Here is a 20,001-nt window from a genome sequence, read left to right on the forward strand (position 1 = left end):
GTCATACATTAGTACTCATGTGATAAATTATAAAATTATATTTTTATCTATCTATCTTATATTTCTAAATAATTATATTTTAAAAATTATTGTGTATATTTTAAATAATTGCGTAGAATTAATTGCATATGTGTGTGTAATAAATTGTTTCTCGCATCCAATAATCGCATCCAAAATAATTTTTTTTTTTTACTTAATATATGTGTACACTGTAAAAAGTGAAAGTTGACTTAACTTTAAAAAATTGAGGAAACCCATTGCCTTAAAATTATTAAGTATATAATAATTTTTTTTTTTAAAGTTAAGTGAACTTGACAATTCAATTAACTTATTTTTTTTAATTATCATTTACTTAAAAAATGTAAGGCAACGGGTTTCCTCAATTTTTTTAAGTTAAGTCAACTTATCACTTCTTATAGTGTACTGTGTTTATTTATTATGTATATATAAATACACACACATACAGTATATATTTTGAAAATATTTACATGTATATACATTTATATTATTATATTTTATATTATATAAAAATACATTTACTATATAAACATAACATATTTTTCTTAATACATGCATGTGTTTGTATTTATATATACATTAATAAATATACACAGTACACACTCGTATATTATGTAAACAAAAACTTTTATTTTGGATGCAATTAATCGCGATTAATTGTTTGACAGCACTAGTATTAATATTAGAGTAATTAATGATATATAATTATTACCTTTTAAACTGTAAATTTACTCGTGGTTCTATGTTTAATATTAAATCTTAATATTAAATCATACCTTGAAATCCTAAACTTTGACACTGTGTTGTCATAGATAGTGAACGGTCGCACATATACTGTATGTATCTGTATAAGATAATATGTTTAAGAAGTAAAAAAGGTGGCTGCACTTGCGCATCCGTGCACTGCTGGGACATCTGCTCAAGAGCCAGGCATCACTGTGTGCCGCCAATGGGAGAGGCTCCAAATAAAAATCTCAGAAGTGGAAACTGGAACAAATAAAAATAGGATTCATGTCCTCTCCACTTCAGAGGTTTTGGAAGCCTGGAAGGAAACTTGTTTGTCAGCCTCTCGTGGCTTAGCGAGGGCTATATGTTACTTTTAGATGAAAATATGATGCAAAAACCAAAGTGGTCTGGTCTAATAGATTACTCCAGAGATTCCTACAGCAAACATATGCATCACATGCTCCACATTTACAAGCTGCTTGCACTAAAGCTGAGCAATCAATGCACTCACTGACACCTCCCCTCCCCACACTATCTGATTGAACATTAGCAAACCTTTGAGCCTTGCTTAACGCAAGTTAAAATGACATGGTCTTAAAAAGTTGACGTTTTGCTGTATATCAAAACCCAGTGCTCAAAGACGGTCTTGTGCAGCGGTCTCCTTCTTGTTAATGATAAAACCCATTAGGTGGAAGGATCTTGTCAGTAGCACCCAGCTCAAACGCTGCTGCCTGTTTATCATCAACTGTCTGTTTTTTCCCCAGCGGGTTGATCAGAGGTCCTTTTGTGATAGTAAAACCAGGAGATGTCTTGATCTTTGGGTTCCCGGAAAATTATAGCTATTGGATGGTGAAGAGTCTCTGTCTATATAAAGGGTCAAAACACAAAGATGGTGAGAGCATGAACCTAATCACAGTGAAATAATCTTCCGCCTAATCAGCAGAATTCCTCAGAAAACCTTGAAGACACAGCACTCACTTGAATACCTGAATCATAACCCTCTATACTAAGGTAAGTTCCACTATATTTAATTGATATATGTAGTATTAGTATTTTGTATTTTTGGCATTTAAGTATGTAATATTGTCATTTAATTGTAATTTAGTACACACACACACATTGGCATTTTGTTATGTAAGATTTAGTTTTTTTTTTTTTTTTTTTGTAAATTTATGTAATATGTGTTGTTTGTCGCTTTGAATAACCCCCAAATGAATGCCTGTATATGTCAGTAGAAAAGTATCAAAAGAATGAACAGAACAAAGAATGTGATGTGGCTTCTTCTGAGGCCTTCATGGGGAAACCCACAACACAGTTCCACTTTTGGCATCATCTTTCAAGTGCACCACTGTCAACACATGACAACAACGGTTACCATGACAAACATGAAGCTGTGAAGAAAGAACCATCAGTACTAGGGGACTTCTTAGCAAGTCTTAGACGTCAGGTGTGAGAAAACGGGTAACATTGCACCTTTATGAATAATTGGTTTCAGTATAATTTCCAGTAGACTTAACATGTTCGAAGAACTTCGGTGCTATGGTGTATGTTTTTCTTATCTATAGCCTGAATCCTTACACATTTAATTGACAGAGCATTCACATGTTCTACAGTCAAATTAGAGTGAGGCGGTGTTTTTTTTTAATTTTTTTTATTATTATCTTATAATCAGTAGGCTATGTCATCACATTTGTCATAGATTAGTTTAGACTGTTAAACTGCAAGACTTGCAGCACACCACCTCAGGAACAGGATATGCCATCTATATCATGATTAAAGGAAGCTGTGGTATCTCATGCAAAATGATAAGCACCACAGTAACATGTAAGAATTTTTTTTTTTGCACATCATCTCTTTAAAAGACATGTTTTTGTTACCTAACCAAGGATTTTCATTCGCCTCTGGTACAGGTAGTCCCTGACAGGAGGACTTTGTATATAACAAAGGTTCACAGACAGAAATGCTCCGGGCTTGTATGCAATTTTTAAAGGAAGATGCCAGGCTGCTAAACTAAGTGCTTCAGTGGACATGAGTTTGATGAAAATGCAGAGAGAAAAATGCTGGTGATGCAAGTTCACTCTATTAGCATGAGAAAGAAAGAAGACGTTTGCACAATATTTTGCACAATCTGTCTGGTTATCTTTTTCAATGAATGAATGAGGCTCAACCTAATTCAACCAACAGTAATATGTTAACCAGCTGACAAATGTTTAATTCATATTCTTGGGAAGGCGCTGCAGAATGCAGTAATCCGGTTCAGATCAGCGGTCGTAATGAGTTTCTACACACCGCGAATCAAACACAACACCAGAATCGACTAGAGAACGGGCGACGTCATGGAAAAAATGACGTCAGGTTTAATTAGCCGCCGGGGAAGACTCGTCTGTGACTGTGGGCGGGGCTTACAACGCCGGCTCGCGCTGAAGCGCGTCGTTTATTACGTTAAAATAAACCACGACGCCGAACAAGTCATTTTACACTTAACCGCTCTCAGAAACATCTTTATAAATTATGTTAATACGCGCGGACGCTGGGCAGAGGGTGCGCCTAGCGTGATTGACATCTCGTCTCAGCCAATGAGGATCCTCCTGCATGTCAGCGGCCGTCCTCCTGACGCGCATCACATGTCTCAAGCGACGCGCTGCTGTGGGAGGGATTTCTCTGCAGATTGGAGGAGCTAGATAGACGGCAGAGTGAGTCTGAGGGAGACCGAGAGAGTGAGGGGGATCTCTGAGGCACCGTTCGGAGAGCATTGTGAGTGTAATTTCACCATTTCTCGCGTGCATGCTCGTGTTACTGCCGCGTTTCAATTGCACCGTTTTTTTGCTTCCTCTCCGGTGACTGTCTACATTCACCGCGCTGTCCGTTAGCTTGCGTTATTATCAGCTAGCCAATTTGGCTAGGCAACTCCTGCTAGTTGGTAGCAGGCAGAGAAAGGAGTAAGAAGGCAACCAGGCTGCTGTGCATTTTTAACCCACACCTACCTATTGTCACTGCAGGGGCGGGGGTGTGTGGAAAATCAATGGGGTTTTAATGTATCGCACCGTGTTGAGATGCAGGGATGAAGTGTAGCGCACGCTGGAAAGTTGCTTTTGACGTATGAAGCTTGTGAAATGTGCGCGCGACGCGTTTCTACATCTACGATCACGCGACACCATGAATATTTTAGAAATAAAATTTTATAATAAACTAATGATTTAATAAAATAATAAATGTGCGCTGGAGGTTAAACGTCATTTAAAATATATAAAAGGAGCATTGTGTGTGGTTTTTGACATGTTATCCTAGACAGGGTGACTCTAATGTTATTTTAACGGCCGTTGATATTTTTTTGAAAAGCCGCTGAATAAAAGGCTCGCGCTGTGACTGTTACAGATCCGTTGACTGTCATTCGTTTGGTGTTTGCGATAAGAGCGTTAACTCGAGTGAAAAACTAACGCACTGTCTCTGATTTTATCGGACTCGAAGAGACAGTTTATTCTCTTACATGAACGTTTTGGCGTTTATTGACAGTTCGTTTCTTATGAAATGCTGTCAAACGAGCTAACTTGCTCCGTTAAGCGACCGTCTCTGTCAGTTTAACAGTCGGTGACTTGTGACATTAGCCGGGTAACGTTATATTTAGGGCTTTACCTAAAAATGAGTGTTTGAGTCGCGTTGGAAAGTTGGAGACCGCTTCAGTTTCGGGTGAGGTAAGATGTTGATCTGGTGTCATTATCAAGACTAAACCTTACACCCTTTTTTGACAGGATGATTTGAGTTGAGACCGCTAGCAGGCTAAAGCCAAATGTGAGGACGCTTCAGCTGTCAACTTGCTTTTCGACCCATTACCTTGCTTGTTCATTTATCGCATTTCGATGCGTATTTACAACAACCGTTTAGACGGCGTTCAAAAAGCTTAAAATGTCACTCTGGTCATCGTTTACTCACCACTATGTTGTTCCAAACCCGCGTGACTTTCTTGTCAAGAGATGTTAGACAGAGTGACAGCCGCAACCGCCATTCACTTTCATTTTACGTTACTGACTGCCCTCTGTAACGTCGATATTTTGCGAAGAAAGAAAGGTGCATAACAACATTGGGGTGAGTAAATGATTTTATTTCTTTTTGGGCGAACTGCCCCTTTAAGCGTGGCGCGTTCGTGTCAACAGTTGTAGTATACAGTCCTAATTCCTCCTGTCATGTGTGACTCTGCATGGGGACTGGAACAAGCGCTGTGCGACACGTCAAATTTGCTAGGATCCTATTTGAAGGAGCAGATGTGCAAAACACAATGTACCCAACCTAATCGGCTGACTTATTTTATCTACTGTCTGCCTAATGTGTTGAGATTGAATATGGCACCTAGAATTTCTAGATAGACCCCGGTGTGCGTTTAAATAGCGTGTCAGGTCTGTTGCTTCTTGGCGCACATCATTCGCTGCCCTGTTGCTTCTTTTGCTCGAGCTTTTATAGCTCCCGATAATACCTCGCTGTATGACAGCAATGCTGAATTTGACCTTGAGACTACAGTGTATATTGAGCTTTATTTAAATCAATTCGTAAGGGTGTATTATTTGTAAATGCACTTTTTTGATCTTCACAGAATGCTGTAGGTGTACACTGACCTATGACCGGTGTAGACTCAGGGGGGTTATTGAGATTTAAATGTGTCATTGTAAAAAACGTTCCTGAGAGAATTTCTCCAAGACAGATTTGGAGTAAATACTGTGTGTGTACAAAATCATGATCGTTGCAACTGCGCCAAACTGTCTGTTAAAAGAGACAAGCCTGTGCAGCATGGAAATGTGATTTTACTTAAGTAATTTTTTTTTTATGATTTATCCCAACATTAAATAAACTAACCTTTGACACAAGTGAGCTTCAGAGGCCTTTGGACTGTTATACGCACAGGCATGGCCTAGTTGTATATCTATTGATTTAATAACATTTGTTGACCTAGATATTAGTATGCAATTATTGAGTTTCTTGAGCTTTATAGTAGAATTGTAACTTGTAGGCACCGTGAGAAGAAGCTTGCATTCAAATGACGGTTACGATTAGTCTTGTCATGCTTATAATTTAGTAGCCTATATAATAATATTATTATTATTATTATTAAAAGTTTAGGAATTTTGAGGTGTTTTTTTTTTTTTTTTTTGTCTTGTCTATATAATTTTGAATAATTTATTTCTTTAGTTATTTTGATAGAAGTTAAACTAAATGGCAAATTAGAAATTTAAATAATTAAATTAAGGTTTATATTTAATTTTATTTCAGTTAACAATTTTTTTTATGGTTTTATTTTAATTAACTATATTGACTCTTTATCAATTTAATTTAATGCAAAATTATGCATTATTATTTTGTAAGGTTCATATGCACAGTGAGATTGCATGTTGGTCTTTAGCATATGTTTTGTTTAAATTTAACACTGTAAACGCCAGTAATGTTTTAACTATGGTTTGGTCAAACAAAGTGTGCATGCTTTTGTACAGTGCTTGTAGTACAAGCTGAATTATATTATTTGTTATATTATTTTAATTGAGTAAATGTGAATGTTTTCCATGCTGACTGGAATGGAAAGATGGTAACTTAGCCCCTCTCTCTAGTATTGTTTATGTAAGAGGCCACTGCTTTGGTGTCACATTAATCTGAGGTGACATTCAACCCCTCATAAGCTATTATAAACAGCTAAAAATAGAGTGCTTTGCTATTAAGTACATTTGAATAATGTTGCAATTTAATTACTGTATAGCATCTTGCTTTTATGCCTTAATCAGTCGTCGATGACAGAGATAAAATAGGCATCTTAGGGGCAAATGCATTTTCTGTTCGCAATCTAAATGAGGTCTGTAAATAAGAACAGTGCACACATAGTTATTTTCTCCGACCTCAAATGACTGGGGTAAATTAACACCTCCAAGTAGATGAAGGATTGCTGTTAAGGCTTTGTTCTCATTAAAATTCGATTTGCAATCAGATTTATTATTTTTGATGCAATAAATTTGATGCTCTGTAAAAACAGTTAGTGAAATCCTATTTCGCCGCAAAGGAATGTGTGAGCAGTACTGTTTGACTGCTGCTTACAGGTGCTGTCTTTAAAAAGTGTGCATCTAAATATAAAACAGATTGTGTTTGGACAGAAACAGAACCTTTAGTCATGTCAGTCATACGCACACACACACACATCCATTCACAAAGTGACATTCAATGAGTTAAGCAAATATAAATTCTGAAGCCTCATCGTGCCCATTATCCCATCACGTCTAATGGTTCGAGTCATCCCTGATTTACTGTGCAGTGTCAGACATGGAGGCAGGGGTCGGAGCAAATGGCTGGCTGGTGTGCTGTGATTGGCAACCATAACAATCAACTTAAAGGTTCCCATTTTTGATAATCACTTCTTTAGATATGCTGTTTTAGGTCCTGGTGAGAACATGAAAGCGCTGAGCTTTTAAGTACGTAGCTGTTTGAATGTAATATTTTTCCCACTGTGCTCATCTAACAAAGCAGAAGTTATGATTAGGGCCCTATGAAATCTGTTTTATTTTTTATATAGTTATGTGTTTTTAGCTTAAACTTTTCTAAATTCAGTTTTAATTAAGTTTTTTTAATAATCAAAAAGGATGTCTAATTGAATTTATAAAAAAACTGATAATTTAATAAATGTTAGCAATGATAGAATGGTTTACATTTTTTGGATTCATATTAAAATAGCAGTCTTTTTGGGGTTTAATATTTACATAGGCTGCGTCCAAAATTGTACAAGTAATTAGCAGCTGTTTAAAAAAAAAAAAAAGTATGGTCTATATATAGTATGTATATGGTAGCATTAATTGAAATTCGAACCTACTATTTTGTCATTGTCATGTGACCTACCAGTATCACTGCCATTCACAAATCCTCTCCTGTAAAGTGTCCACTGGATGCACAATTCAGAATCTCGCTGGAAACAGTAGGCCATCCGGAGACTTTTTGCCTACTGTTTTATGAATACTGTGAATTTGTACATACTACTGTTTTTGCTTACTATAGAGTAGACTAGTATGCAATTTTGGATGCAGCAAGACACTAGTCCATGTCATGATTTGAGTGTACAGCCCTACTTTTCATTTATCCATCCCAAAAATTCAGTGACATTCTGTGTCATACCGTGAATTTCATTTTTATGACTGGATTCTGGGATTCTGTGTGTTTTGCATCACAGAAATCAAAAGTTCCTAGGAATATGAGGTGTTTTATTTTTCAGCATGAAGGGTACGTGTTGTTTAATGGGCTTTTTTTGGAGGTGTCATTCAGGTTCTTCTTGAGGAGTTGTGCTTTGTATGGCTGAGTGAGTGGCTGGACGGCTGCTGTGAGTTGGCAGGATCAGTGTCTGAGGGTATAGTAGAAGTGCCCAGTCGGTGGTGTGAAGTGGCCTTAAGTGCACTGAGCCATGTAGCATGAGTAAGGCGGGGCATCTCTGCATTGTACCCTCCACATAGAAATGGCCTGACCCATTTCAGCAACAGCCAGCAAGGGGGATGGGGAGTGGGCAGTCTGAGGCTGCTAAAAATACCCCATTACCGACAGCTCCACTGCAGAGGGATCCCTGGAATCGCTGTCCTTGACTAGCATGAAGTTGGCTTGTACAGTATAGGGTCTCCAATTGCCAACCAAGACCGAAAGGGTTTTCCTTGAGGTTTTCTTGCAGCTGCACTTCTACTGCTTTCAAATGCATTGCATTCTGTCATAGAGGAGCTCTCAGACCACATGTGAACCTGCCTATTTATTCACAGGTGCATATATAAATGTATAGTTTTTAGGGAGGATTGAGTGGTGGTAAAATGCATGAAATTACACACTACGATAAATGCCAGTTTCTTTGTATGAAACAACATATAAGTATATGATGCGATGCTTAAATTATTAGTCTGAAGGCAGGTGGGTGCAATCCACAGGCGCTGGTCCAAAACTGACCTCTAGCTTTGTATAGCAAGGGTTAACATTACTGTTGCTCAACCATACTGTGGTTGCTGTTAGTTTGAAGATCCAATCACAATGATTTTCCACTGTTGTGACATGTGACCTACTCTGCAACCTGAAACTGTCACGGCACAGCAAAGATTTGGCACTTCCCTCATCGTGGTCGAGCGGTCACTCATAGATGATAACTTGGAGAAAATAAGCTTGACTGTGCAGAACAGAGGTTATCTTGCTTGAAACCTGCATGCATTCTGTTATTTACAGTCTCATTTCTTTCTGAACTGTCAAAATGAACCACGATGATGAAGTGTGTACCACGGCTGCTTGAGATGACAGTCATTTCAGGAAGTTCAGCTTTAAACCTGACACATTTTAGGACCAGTTGTTTCTTCAGAAGGGAGGAGCACAGTTAGCTGCTTTAGTGCAAAGCTGTTGGGTGTTTCCCTTTTCACTTCTAGTTTTAATAAAAGAGAAAACCGAGCTTGTTGACTTTGACATACTTGAGACTTTATTTGCCAATGCTAATGATGTTTTTATGGTGTTTATTTTTGGTTGTGCAGGAAATCTTTTTGTCGGAGCTTCATAAAAAGGTCAATTCCAGAGTTTTTGCACCTGAGAGTAGGTTTAACTGAAGGTTTTTCTCTTAATTTGTCTGCAATGTTCATGACATTGGCTGTGGGAGAAGTTGATTGCCCAGCTGGTAGCCTGTTACAGAGCAGCATGCTGTTTCACGCTCTGCATGTACTGCTGCAAGTAAAGCAGTCCTGGAGGGCTACTACACTTTTTACTTTTGCTTACGGAGACAAAGCGTTCTTAACAACACCATCTTCTCATTTTCACAGTTTGAATCACAGACTCATGCTTTTGACCTCTCTTGTCCTAAACCTGTTCAGATCATCCCTGCTGCTGATCTGGTCAGCACATTTCTTGATTATATTTATATTATAATATAATGAAATATTGTTGATAAAGGCAAGGATAGCGAACATACTGTCGGCCCTTGTAGCTGTTGAAATGGTCCCAAAGAATCTGTTCATTGACATTTCAGTGGGGTTAAACTGTGAAGTCTGATATGTTATTTGGTTTGAGGGCATGGTATTGATATGGAACTTTCTCTTCTGTTTGTGTACATAAAAAAAAAAAATGGAACATCATAGATGAACTTTGTCCAAGCAGTCCAAGGCTCATGGGGTGTATTTACACTGTCATTTACAGTGTCACTTCAAGTGTAGTCACTGAATTTGTACATTTTCTCAGACACTTTTATCCAAAACAATTTGAACTGCATTCAATATATAGTTGATCAGTTTATACATAGCCTGGGAATCAAACTCATGACCTTGGGACACTTATTGACATTGAGATGACTGGGAAAAATTGCCCAATAAACCTTATTTAACCTTACGTTTTAGAGACTGTTGCTGTAATTATTAATAATAATAATAATGCCATTTTGGAAGTGAAATCTATATATTAACACTTAATATACCGTAGTGGTCCGAATTATTGGCACCCTTGGTAAATATGATCAAAGGTGGCTGTGAAAATTAATCTGCATTAATCCTTTTGATCTTTTATTAAAAAAATCACAAAAATCTAACCTTTCATTGGATAATAAGAATTTAAAATGGGGGGAAATATCATTATGAAAAATGTTTTTCTCTAATAAACAATTGGCCACAATTAACGGCACCCTTTTATTCAATACTTTTTGAAACCTCCATTTGCCAGTTTAACAGCTCAATTTTTTCCTATAGTGCCTGATGAGGTTAGAGAACACCTGACAAGAGATCAGAGACCATTCCTTCATCCAGAATCACACCGGACTAGTGCTGGGCGGTATACCAGTTCATACCGAATACCGGTGTTTATTTTTCTTATGATATGAATTTTTAAAATACCGCAATAATAAATAACGTTTGGAACCCGACACTGTTTGAAATGGGTTTCTTTTCACTGGTGCGCTGTGGTGAGGACACAGCTGTATGTGTTACTAAGCGTGAAAGTTCTGAAACTGAAGCTGTAGAACTAGTAGAACGTGATGAGAGAGAGAAGAACTCCTCTGCAGTATCCACACTGACCGCAACAAATATCCACCGCCCGCTGCCATCAACTCTTGTGTCTCTCACTTTCAGATCCTTTTAGCGGCTTTTTTCCATAGAGTATACATATTGACAAACCTTTTTTGGATAAACATTTCCATCCAAAGTTGCGAATTTAAGTTATGCGCAAAATTGGAATATCACACAAAACATTTGCAAACAAGCACCGTTTCCATCCAACGAGTCAAAGAGAACAAAATCGTCACTTCCTGGTAAGCTGGCACTAAATGGCGTATAGAAAATTGTGGTGTGGAATTTTTCTACAATATTTGCTCATTGTGACTGTAAAATAAGGCATTCTAAGTCAATCTACTGCAGTATTTTCTCTCTCAATCAGTAGAAAATGTGTTTAACACCCAGTAATGCATGGAAAAAAAAAAATACCATCATATACCGTGAAACTGGTATCATTTTGAAAAATACCGTGATATAAATTATTGGTCATACCGCCCAGCACTACTCCAGACCCTTTAGATTCCTAACTCCATGTTGGTGCTTCTTCTCTTCAGTTCACCCCATTCATTTTCTATAGGATTCAGGTCAGAGCACTGGAATGGCCAGCAGAAGCTTGGTTTTGTGCTCAGTGACCCATTTTTGTGTTGTTTTTGAGGTTTGTGTTTGGATTATTGTACGGTTGGAAGATCCAAACATGGCCCATTATAAGACTTCTAACAGAGTCAGTCACTTATTGATTTTTTTTTTTTTTTATCTGTCAGTATTTGATAGAATCCATGATGCCATGTGTCTAAACAAGATGTCCAGGACCTCCAGCAGAAATATAGGCCCACAACATCAAAAATACAGCAGTATATTTCATTGTACACGTGGGGTACTTTTTATCCCTCTGTTCACCAAACCCATCTTGAGTGTTTGCTGCTAAAAAGCTCTTTTTTTTTTTTTTTTTTTTTCATCTGACCATAGAAGCCAGTCCCATTTGAAGTTCCAGTCGTGTCTGATAACTGAATATGCTGGAGTTTGTTTTTGGATGAGCGAGGTGAATTTTTCTTGAAACCCTCCCAAACAACATGTGGTGATGTAGGTGCTGTTTGACAATTTTATTTTTTTTAAGGTTTTCTGACCCCGAGACTCAACTATTTTGTGCAATTCTCCAGCTGTGGTCCTTGGAGAGTCTTTAGCCACTCAAACTCTCCTTCTCACCGTGCATTAGGATGATATAGACACACGTCCTCTTCCAGGCAGTTTCGTAACATTTTCTGTTGATTGGAAATTCTTAATTATTGCCCTGATGGTGGAAATGGGGAATTTTCACTGCTCTAGCTCTTTTCTTAAAGCCACTTCACTAATTTGTGAAGCTCCATTATCTTTTGCTGCACATCAGAAATATATTCTTTGGTTTTTCTCATTGTGTTGGATGATTAAGGGAATTTGGGCTTTGTTTTCCCTCGTATTTATATTTCTGTGAAGAATAATTTCATGTTCATAATCATCCTGGAGTGCTCAAAATTGTGAATATGAATGGGAATATACTTCAGAGATATTTTACTCATAAGAATTTCTAGGGGTACCAATAATTTGAGAAACATTTATTTCATAATGATATTTCCCCCCATTTTAAATTCTTATTATCCTATGAAAGGTTAGATTTTTGTGAATTTTTTTTTTAAAGATCAAAAGAATTAACAATGCAGATTAATTTTCATAGCCTTCTTTGATCATATTTACCAAGGGTGCCAATAATTCTGACCACTACTGTATTCCTTTCAGTTGTGTTCTATTCCATAAGTTACTTGAAAAAGCCATGTATAATGTTGGGAAAAAGGCTTTTTAGTCTCTCACATAGTTAAGATGGCAGGTCAGTTCCCACGCTACTTCTCAAAAAAGCCCACATAGTTCTGCCTGTAAAAGTGGGTAGCATGTCACCTTGAAACTCAGCCAGTGAATTTGTTCTTACTACTCCAGGCCCAATGGAGAGTTTTCTAAACTTAAGGTGTCTGTTGTTTTATATTGATGTCAACATGCATATCTGTGTACGTTTGGGTTTTGCATTTGTACGCATTCAGCAATAACATTATTTTTTATTATTATTATTAATAAAGCATTCCTTTCTTTTTTTTCTAGGTCTCCTTGGGCTGATTGTGTGAGGTTTCATTCACAATGAAAGCAACGCCACAGGCTGAGGGGAATGGCTTGTGAATTATCCCAGTCCTGCCACCTGCAGTCGGGCATCCTCCTCCTCCTCCTCCTGCTCCTCTGAAGGACGTCAGTTGTTTATGGGAACTACTGGCATTGGTCTCCTGAGGATATAGCTCTCCTTTTGGGACGCCATTTTTCCACCCTTGCTGAGACGCAGTGTAGCCAGGAGACATGGCTAACAACTCATACAGCGGGGTGAAGAACTCTGTGGCCGAGCCCAATCACGATGGAGAGTTTGGCTGCTCGCTTAAAGAGCTGCGCTCTCTCATGGAACTGCGAGGGGCTGAAGGATTACACAAAATCCAGGAATCTTATGGGGACGTTAATGGACTTTGCACCAGACTGAAAACATCACCCGTAGATGGTACATAGTCATTATCTTGCACTTGCTTTGCTTTGCAGAAATTGAAATGCAGTTCCAGGAGGTAAAGTGGAGGAAGCACTGACTCTTTGGATGGTTTTAATCAGCATTGTTGTGTCTCACTCTAAACATATAGCTGTTAGCAGTAGCGAGCAGGTCAGTTACACTTGAATGGCTTCTTGCTGCATTTTAGTGCATCTGCAGTCTATTTGGAGGAATGCTGCTGCTGTCCCATTGCTGCTGCTCTGGCAACACATGGACAGTGTGTTGATATCTTAGACAATTGAGACACAGATCTGTTTTCCTTACTAACAGGTTAGACTTCATAGAGAATATCCTAAATTTAGCCTGTGAGCATTGTCGGTGTGTTTGACAATTGAAATAAAAGTCCTTATTGTCAAACACAAATGTGTTTACCATACCGTCTTATAGTCTGTGGAACTGCAGTTACAGCAGGGATGTTACAGCTATTTTTAGACACTTTCTCTTTGTCCATCTTTTTGTACCCTCACTTTACTTGTCCATCTCTTTATTTGTCTCTAGGGCTGCAAAGATATATATATAATTAGTAAATCACAAATATACACTCTATGGTCTATTTTAAGTAACATAACATCTGCTGTTAGGATGCACTCAATTAACTTTATATTTATAAGATTTACCAATAAGAATATATCAGCATGCACATATTAAACAGCACAAGCAATCTGTCGGAGCACCTGACACACTATTTTTGAACCATTTAATATCAAATCCTTCCATTCTTGGACAGCTTGGTCCATGAACTTGTTCCTCCCATTTAAACCTCCAAAGTGGCATCATTGACACACATTCTCTGTCTTGCATCAATTGAAATGATCAATTCTTGTCATTATTTCTTTATTTTATTTCTTGTTTGGTTTTTGCAGCCCTGTTTGTCACTTTTTGCTTGCCCACTGTTTCTGTTTACTATTTCACACTTTCTTTCGCTTTCTTTCATCAGAAGGGGTGTGTGAGCAGGTATATATTCTTTAGGGTAAGATATAGAACAGTGCAGAGTCAGTGCACAGCCCACAGCTGCAGCTCCATTGGTTTATTACCTCTCTGTAGACATTAGGTTTAATCGCTGGCCTGACCTTGATTGAACTCTTGGGGGAAGGGATTTTCAGTTTGATCCCAGATTAAAACGGCACCATGTCCATAGCAGTTCTCTACAGGCTCTTTGAGATGCAATTCTCTCGTGCGTGAACACGCAAGGTCTGCAGACCAATATTTCATTGTGTCTGCTGAGGGATTCTGGCCAGTGTTTCCATGAGAAGACTTCACTTATCTATTTAACATGCAGGCTTGATCAGCACTAATGCGATTTTTGGTATTGAAAGTCAAAATGTAGCACACATTCCTGATGGAGAGATCCTAAGGGACCTGCCCTCTCCAGTATTAGTGTCTTGACCCTTAATTAGTTTTGCTTCTACACTTAAGAATATGTGAAAAAGGGTGCTAGCTAGGATGTTCTGGTTGGTTACGTTACTATTCCAAGTTTGTGATATTTTGTTAGATAGGGCTCAGGCTCCTCTTTCACTCTAAAGCCCCGTTCACACCAAGAACGATAACTGAAGATAAAGATACTAGCGTCCACACCAGTGGATAATATTGTCTGTTTATTCCAAGCACATGCTCATCTGCCGCTTTAAATTCTCAAACTCATTATAGCAAGGATGGATTCTGATTGGGTGTCAATGTTTGTATCGTTCATGAGCTGGAAAAAATAGTTCTGAAAGTGATTCCAATTATATTGTTTCTCTGTGCCTTTATTGTTAGCTGTGGTGTGGACTCTGGTATTCTTTAATATTGAAGGTTTTTTTTTTTTTTTTTACTATATATTTATAGTTATCTTTTATAGTTATCGTCCTTGGCGTAAACAAAACCTGAAATCTATGTACTGTGATTACCCATTTTAAGGTCCATTCCAATCACATAGAAAAGTAGGTTTGAGGTATCATTCATGCCCGTACCACAAAATATTTCTGTATGAAGAATAATGATAATAATAGTGATGATTCCGTTAGCGTTAATGTTGCTCCTAGGTCTTAAACGTATCTGACACTTGGCATCATAAATAATGTGTGGCAGAGCACCAAAAACAATCTTTCAGTCTTAATAATGAGGTAATTCAACATGTCTGATATGTACGGCATGTTTGGATGCTTATATGTAGTGTCACCTGCCCCATCCTGCCCTCACAAGGTCTGACTTTTATTAGCAGGCGATGAAATACTGAGTGATTGAAACCAAAGCTTACTGTGCTTGTCTGCAATCCAGAGCTATACCTTTGTCACGGTGTAAGTGGAAACTATAGCGTCAGTGGAAATGTATATTTCGACTTCACCGCTCAAATAATGGGGTCACACTGATAGCATCGATATGACTCCTAAAAATGTGTATTGTTTCCTGAATAGACTGTCTGAAACTTGGCCCATGCTGTGCCCGAGCTTTGTATACTGCATTAGTCATAGAAGAATAGTCTAAGAATTTTCCCCCTAGATATTCTATTCAGTGGCCAGACTGATAGAGGGTCCTGTCGCTTAGCCATTCTCACTACTCGGCACACGTCTAACTGAGATCGAAGCCCCACAGCGATCCGCCAGTTTAGCATTGCCCTGTTCCCTCCGCTTCACAATAGCACGCTGGCAGGCAGCCCTGCTGTTATGACACGTTTTACAGCTTAATCAGATCACTCAGCTTTGCCATAGGAAATTAAGCAGTCATTCAAGATTACAAGAGCTTTGACAATTGAAAAGGGATTTCTAATTAGTAAGTAGGCCATTTCTCAATTTCGTAGCAAAGCCACCACTAATCTTTCTACTCTTTCGAATTTAACTAGTTACTTTTTACAGCTCTTTTGGGTTCACTTTAAATCGTGTTCTTCTCGTTTTATTTGCGTGAAACTTTTGAGTCTGTTGATGCTGGCGGGTTCCTCGAATCCATTGTATTACACAATTTGCATGTGTGGACACGAGGGATGTCTACTGCAAATTAAAGGCGAGCGCTTACGATTTGTTTTAACTAATGGGATTTTTAATTGAAAGAGCTACTAGTATACATGACCCAGCCTCTCGTGGGCCCTGAGGATAAACATTCCTAGGGTGTTAAGAGTCGAAAATGAGCGGTAAATTCCGATTCGCTAAATGATTTAATAGAAATATTTCTAAAGGATGTTTCAGAAAATACTTCTTAAATCAGGTGGGAGGTGATGTTTGTAAGGAATACAACCAGCCACAAGCTTCATCCAGTACTTGTACTACGTATGACCTGGGCTCTGACACGTAAGTGTGTTAAAGGTGAAGTGTGGGTTTTCGAGTGCTTTCTTCTGCTTTCTTCGAAAGCTTGAACTCTGAGGCACAGAATGTCACTACAACATTAGCTCAAATAATATTGGAAGTTTGAAACTGAATTGTATAGAACAGTAGTTCTCAATGGCAGTCGCCACGTCCGGATCAGAGGCACAGAAATGACATACTTCACCTTTAACTGTGGATGCACCTGTCAGAAATATCCTTCTGTCTCTTAAGCACTTACTGCAGGTATTTATGAATGAGATCTTAGTAAAAAATTCAATATTGCAACAAAAATTTAACCTGCATGCTAAATAATCGGAGCTGAGTGGAACATTGTGTTTGTGAGAGAGCAAATTATCAGCAATGGCTTTGTTCATGTTCTTGTCTGTATATTGAGTGGATTGATGAGCATAGTTATTTATTATTTAATGTTTTCTCTTGCCTTGTCTGGCTTGTTAAATATTTATCAGATGCTCTGTTAGTAATGTGCCCTGTTTCTTTTATGGATTAACGCATTAGAGATTAGTAAAAAAACATTTTCTTTTCCATAGAGGCCCCTGTTTTTGTGGCTTTTAAGGTCTCAGGTGAAAGTAGAAATTGACGTCAGATGATTTGGTCTCTTTTGGGAAACTGCAAAAACCTTGGAGTCTTTGCAGCAACTAGCGCTAACACAACTTAAAGGTTTACAACCTAAAACACATTAGCACTTTCCAGCAATCACAATGGTGCTTCTACTCTCAGTGAAGTAGCATGCAAATGAATAATTAGCTGTCTAAATGCCCATGTTTTGCTGGTCTTAGAAGGTTTTTTTTCCCCCCTCTTCTATTGAGTTTAATCTTCCCCTCAGTGATGTTTCCGAGTAAGTGTGTGCATGATCTGGAGTGAGAGTGGAATTGAGATGTGTATTGCAGCATAAATGCATTTTTGACAGAGGCGTAAGACCTGACTCATCTGCTTCTTAGCCCACTCTCCAAGCAGGGACACAGAGTGTAATCCTCAGCCTCAATTTTCACACTACACAAGCCTGGATTTAATGCACTGGCGTTGAATCAGGAAGAAGTTTTCAGCAGTTAGCTGCTGTTCTTTCATCGAGAAGTACCTTTTACATCAGTACAAGCAAACAAAATTTGAATTTAGTTTGATTCATTGTTGGCTTTGCTTCCTTAGTAACCAATTTTGACCTGATGACTGCAACACCTGAAGATTTGCCTACTGATCATTCAGGATCTGTGTACTGTACATGTCATTGCAGAAGTGATAGTTCAAATCATAATTTAAAATGCTATTTAAAGCTCATGTCACCAAGTTTATAGTGTAAATGCAGCCAACATTTTTTTTTTTTTTCCATCACAAAGATCATAGAGTTCAAGTTATTCTATAAATGTTGTGAAGACATTATGAATCTGCAAATCTAGCTTTATAGTTTTTTTTTCTACAAGCAATTTGGAGTAGAATTTACTTATTTTGCATTGCAAGAAACGTTACAAAGAAGCACAGAGTTAAACATGACTCTAATTAAACATAACTCATTTGGAAGATGCTTTTATCCAAATCGACTTGCATTGCATTCAAGGTGTACAATTTATCAGTTCATGCATTGCATTCCCTGAGTATCAAACCTGTGTCATTGGAGCTCCTAGTGCTCTGCTGTTTGAGCTACAGGAATGCCCATATACATTGCTTTGAATGCAATATATGTAGCTTTAGAAAAAATTAATGCAAATCTCAAAGACACTGTAGTTGTCCAGACAAAGAGCTATTTTGTTGTGTGCAGTCAAAAGCCGACTGTAATCCAGGAGCAGAAAGGTGCTTTTGAGATACTGAGTGTTAATATGCAGTAAAACCTTTAGCTCAATGGAAGAGAGCTATAGCCGAGCAGCTCTATGGCTTTGCTGAGTAATGTGGAGGATGTGACAATAGGCTCTGTCATGACAATAGGCTCTGCTGACCAGGCTGCTCTCTGGTCTGGCAGGCAAACCATCCTGTTCAATCACAAATACACATTCATTCTGACGCCCAGACACTAGATGCATAAACACACATGAATGCATGCACGCTTTTTGTCCACATGGCTCGCTCACCATATCCCTTTTTTTTTTTTGTCTGTTAACATGCGACTGTGAGTGAACTGAATGCCCACACCATGACTTCTTTGAATACCTTCTTTGAATATAGAGAGTTATTCAAATGGGCAAACCAGAGGACTGCTGTTAAACCAGTGCATTTGAATGACCGCGTACAATGTACCCGGTGTTTGTTTTTGTCCTGTCAGTTTTGCCGTTTCTTATTTGGCCTGGATTAAGTCAAAGTTTGCAAACCCAGGAAATTCTCAGGATCTTGTGTCAAAATCCCACACGCTTTACTGCTGTAGTGGCAGTATTAATGGATTAGCTGTGCTAATAGGTCCTAATCGATTAAATGCATAACTGTGTAAGCTGTAATTATACACACAGTAAGATTTTAGCCTGGACATGGACAGACATGGTTAAAATTGTTACTAGTTCTGTCAGACACCTGTACATGACTGTTACTGTATAGATGTAAGAGTGCAGACGGTTAAAGAATATCATATAGAGTAATATAATAGAAACAAATAATTATGAAATTAAATTAATTTAATTTATCAAAAATTTCAGTTTTACAATGTACTGAAATGTTTTTAACAATTTTTAGTTGTATGCTGTTTTTGATCAAATAAACGCCTTAGTAAGTAACTTCCTTTAGAAACATTTGAAAAATCTTACCAACCCCAAATGTTTGAACGGTAATGTAAATGATAAATAATATACATTCTAAAGAAGTCAACCATTTTCTATTACATTTGATCCAATCTGTGAAATATTTGCCTAAACAAAATTAAATGTAATATTTGTGGAGATAAATCCCTCATTTTATTCATTTTGCTTCTCTGTGACCTTTTGATCTTATTCAGAAAGTCTTTATCTTTAAAAGCTACTGTTGTTGACCCACAGGTCCTTTCTTCCTCACTAATCCTGACTATTAGAAACTCATTAAGCATTGTCTGCTGCTATATAAGAACTGTGTTCAGTGTTTACTTGAATTAATTATTTTTTTCTTGCCCTTTTTTTTTTTTTTTTCCCAGGATTAAGTGGGCAGCCTGCAGATATTGAAAAAAGAAAAGTAGCATTTGGACAGAACTTTATACCTCCGAAAAAGCCAAAAACCTTTCTTCAGTTAGTATGGGAAGCATTACAAGATGTAACATTGATTATTTTGGAAGTGGCAGCAATAGTTTCTTTAGGCCTTTCTTTTTATCAACCTCCGGATTCAGAAAATAGAAGTGAGTAACCTATTTATTTCCTTCTGCTTTATTTATGGCTCATGATCTCAATTTCAGGTTGTTCTGAGTTTTGTT

At 37.8% G+C, this 20,001-nt stretch overlaps 1 protein-coding gene across 5 annotated transcripts in view; it reads left to right on the forward strand.

The window, feature by feature from the left end:
* The first annotated feature begins 1,505 nt into the window (after positions 1 to 1,505).
* Positions 1,506 to 20,001, forward strand: part of atp2b1a (ATPase plasma membrane Ca2+ transporting 1a) — a 31,679-nt gene continuing 13,183 nt past the window's right edge. Inside the window, exons 1-3 of one of the 5 annotated variants that reach the window (XM_058773869.1) lie at positions 1,506 to 1,755; positions 12,873 to 13,311; positions 19,729 to 19,926. In XM_058773869.1, the coding sequence (XP_058629852.1) occupies positions 13,119 to 13,311; positions 19,729 to 19,926 (391 nt within the window). In that variant the 5' untranslated portion in view covers positions 1,506 to 1,755; positions 12,873 to 13,118. Of the gene's footprint in view, positions 1,756 to 3,352; positions 3,499 to 4,419; positions 4,437 to 12,872; positions 13,312 to 19,728; positions 19,927 to 20,001 lie in introns of those variants that run through there. The other 4 variants (XM_058773872.1, XM_058773871.1, XM_058773868.1 and 1 more) reach the window with 4 other exon arrangements.

This window comes from Onychostoma macrolepis, chromosome 04, assembly GCF_012432095.1.
Source record: "Onychostoma macrolepis isolate SWU-2019 chromosome 04, ASM1243209v1, whole genome shotgun sequence".
Taxonomy (NCBI): domain Eukaryota; kingdom Metazoa; phylum Chordata; class Actinopteri; order Cypriniformes; family Cyprinidae; genus Onychostoma; species Onychostoma macrolepis.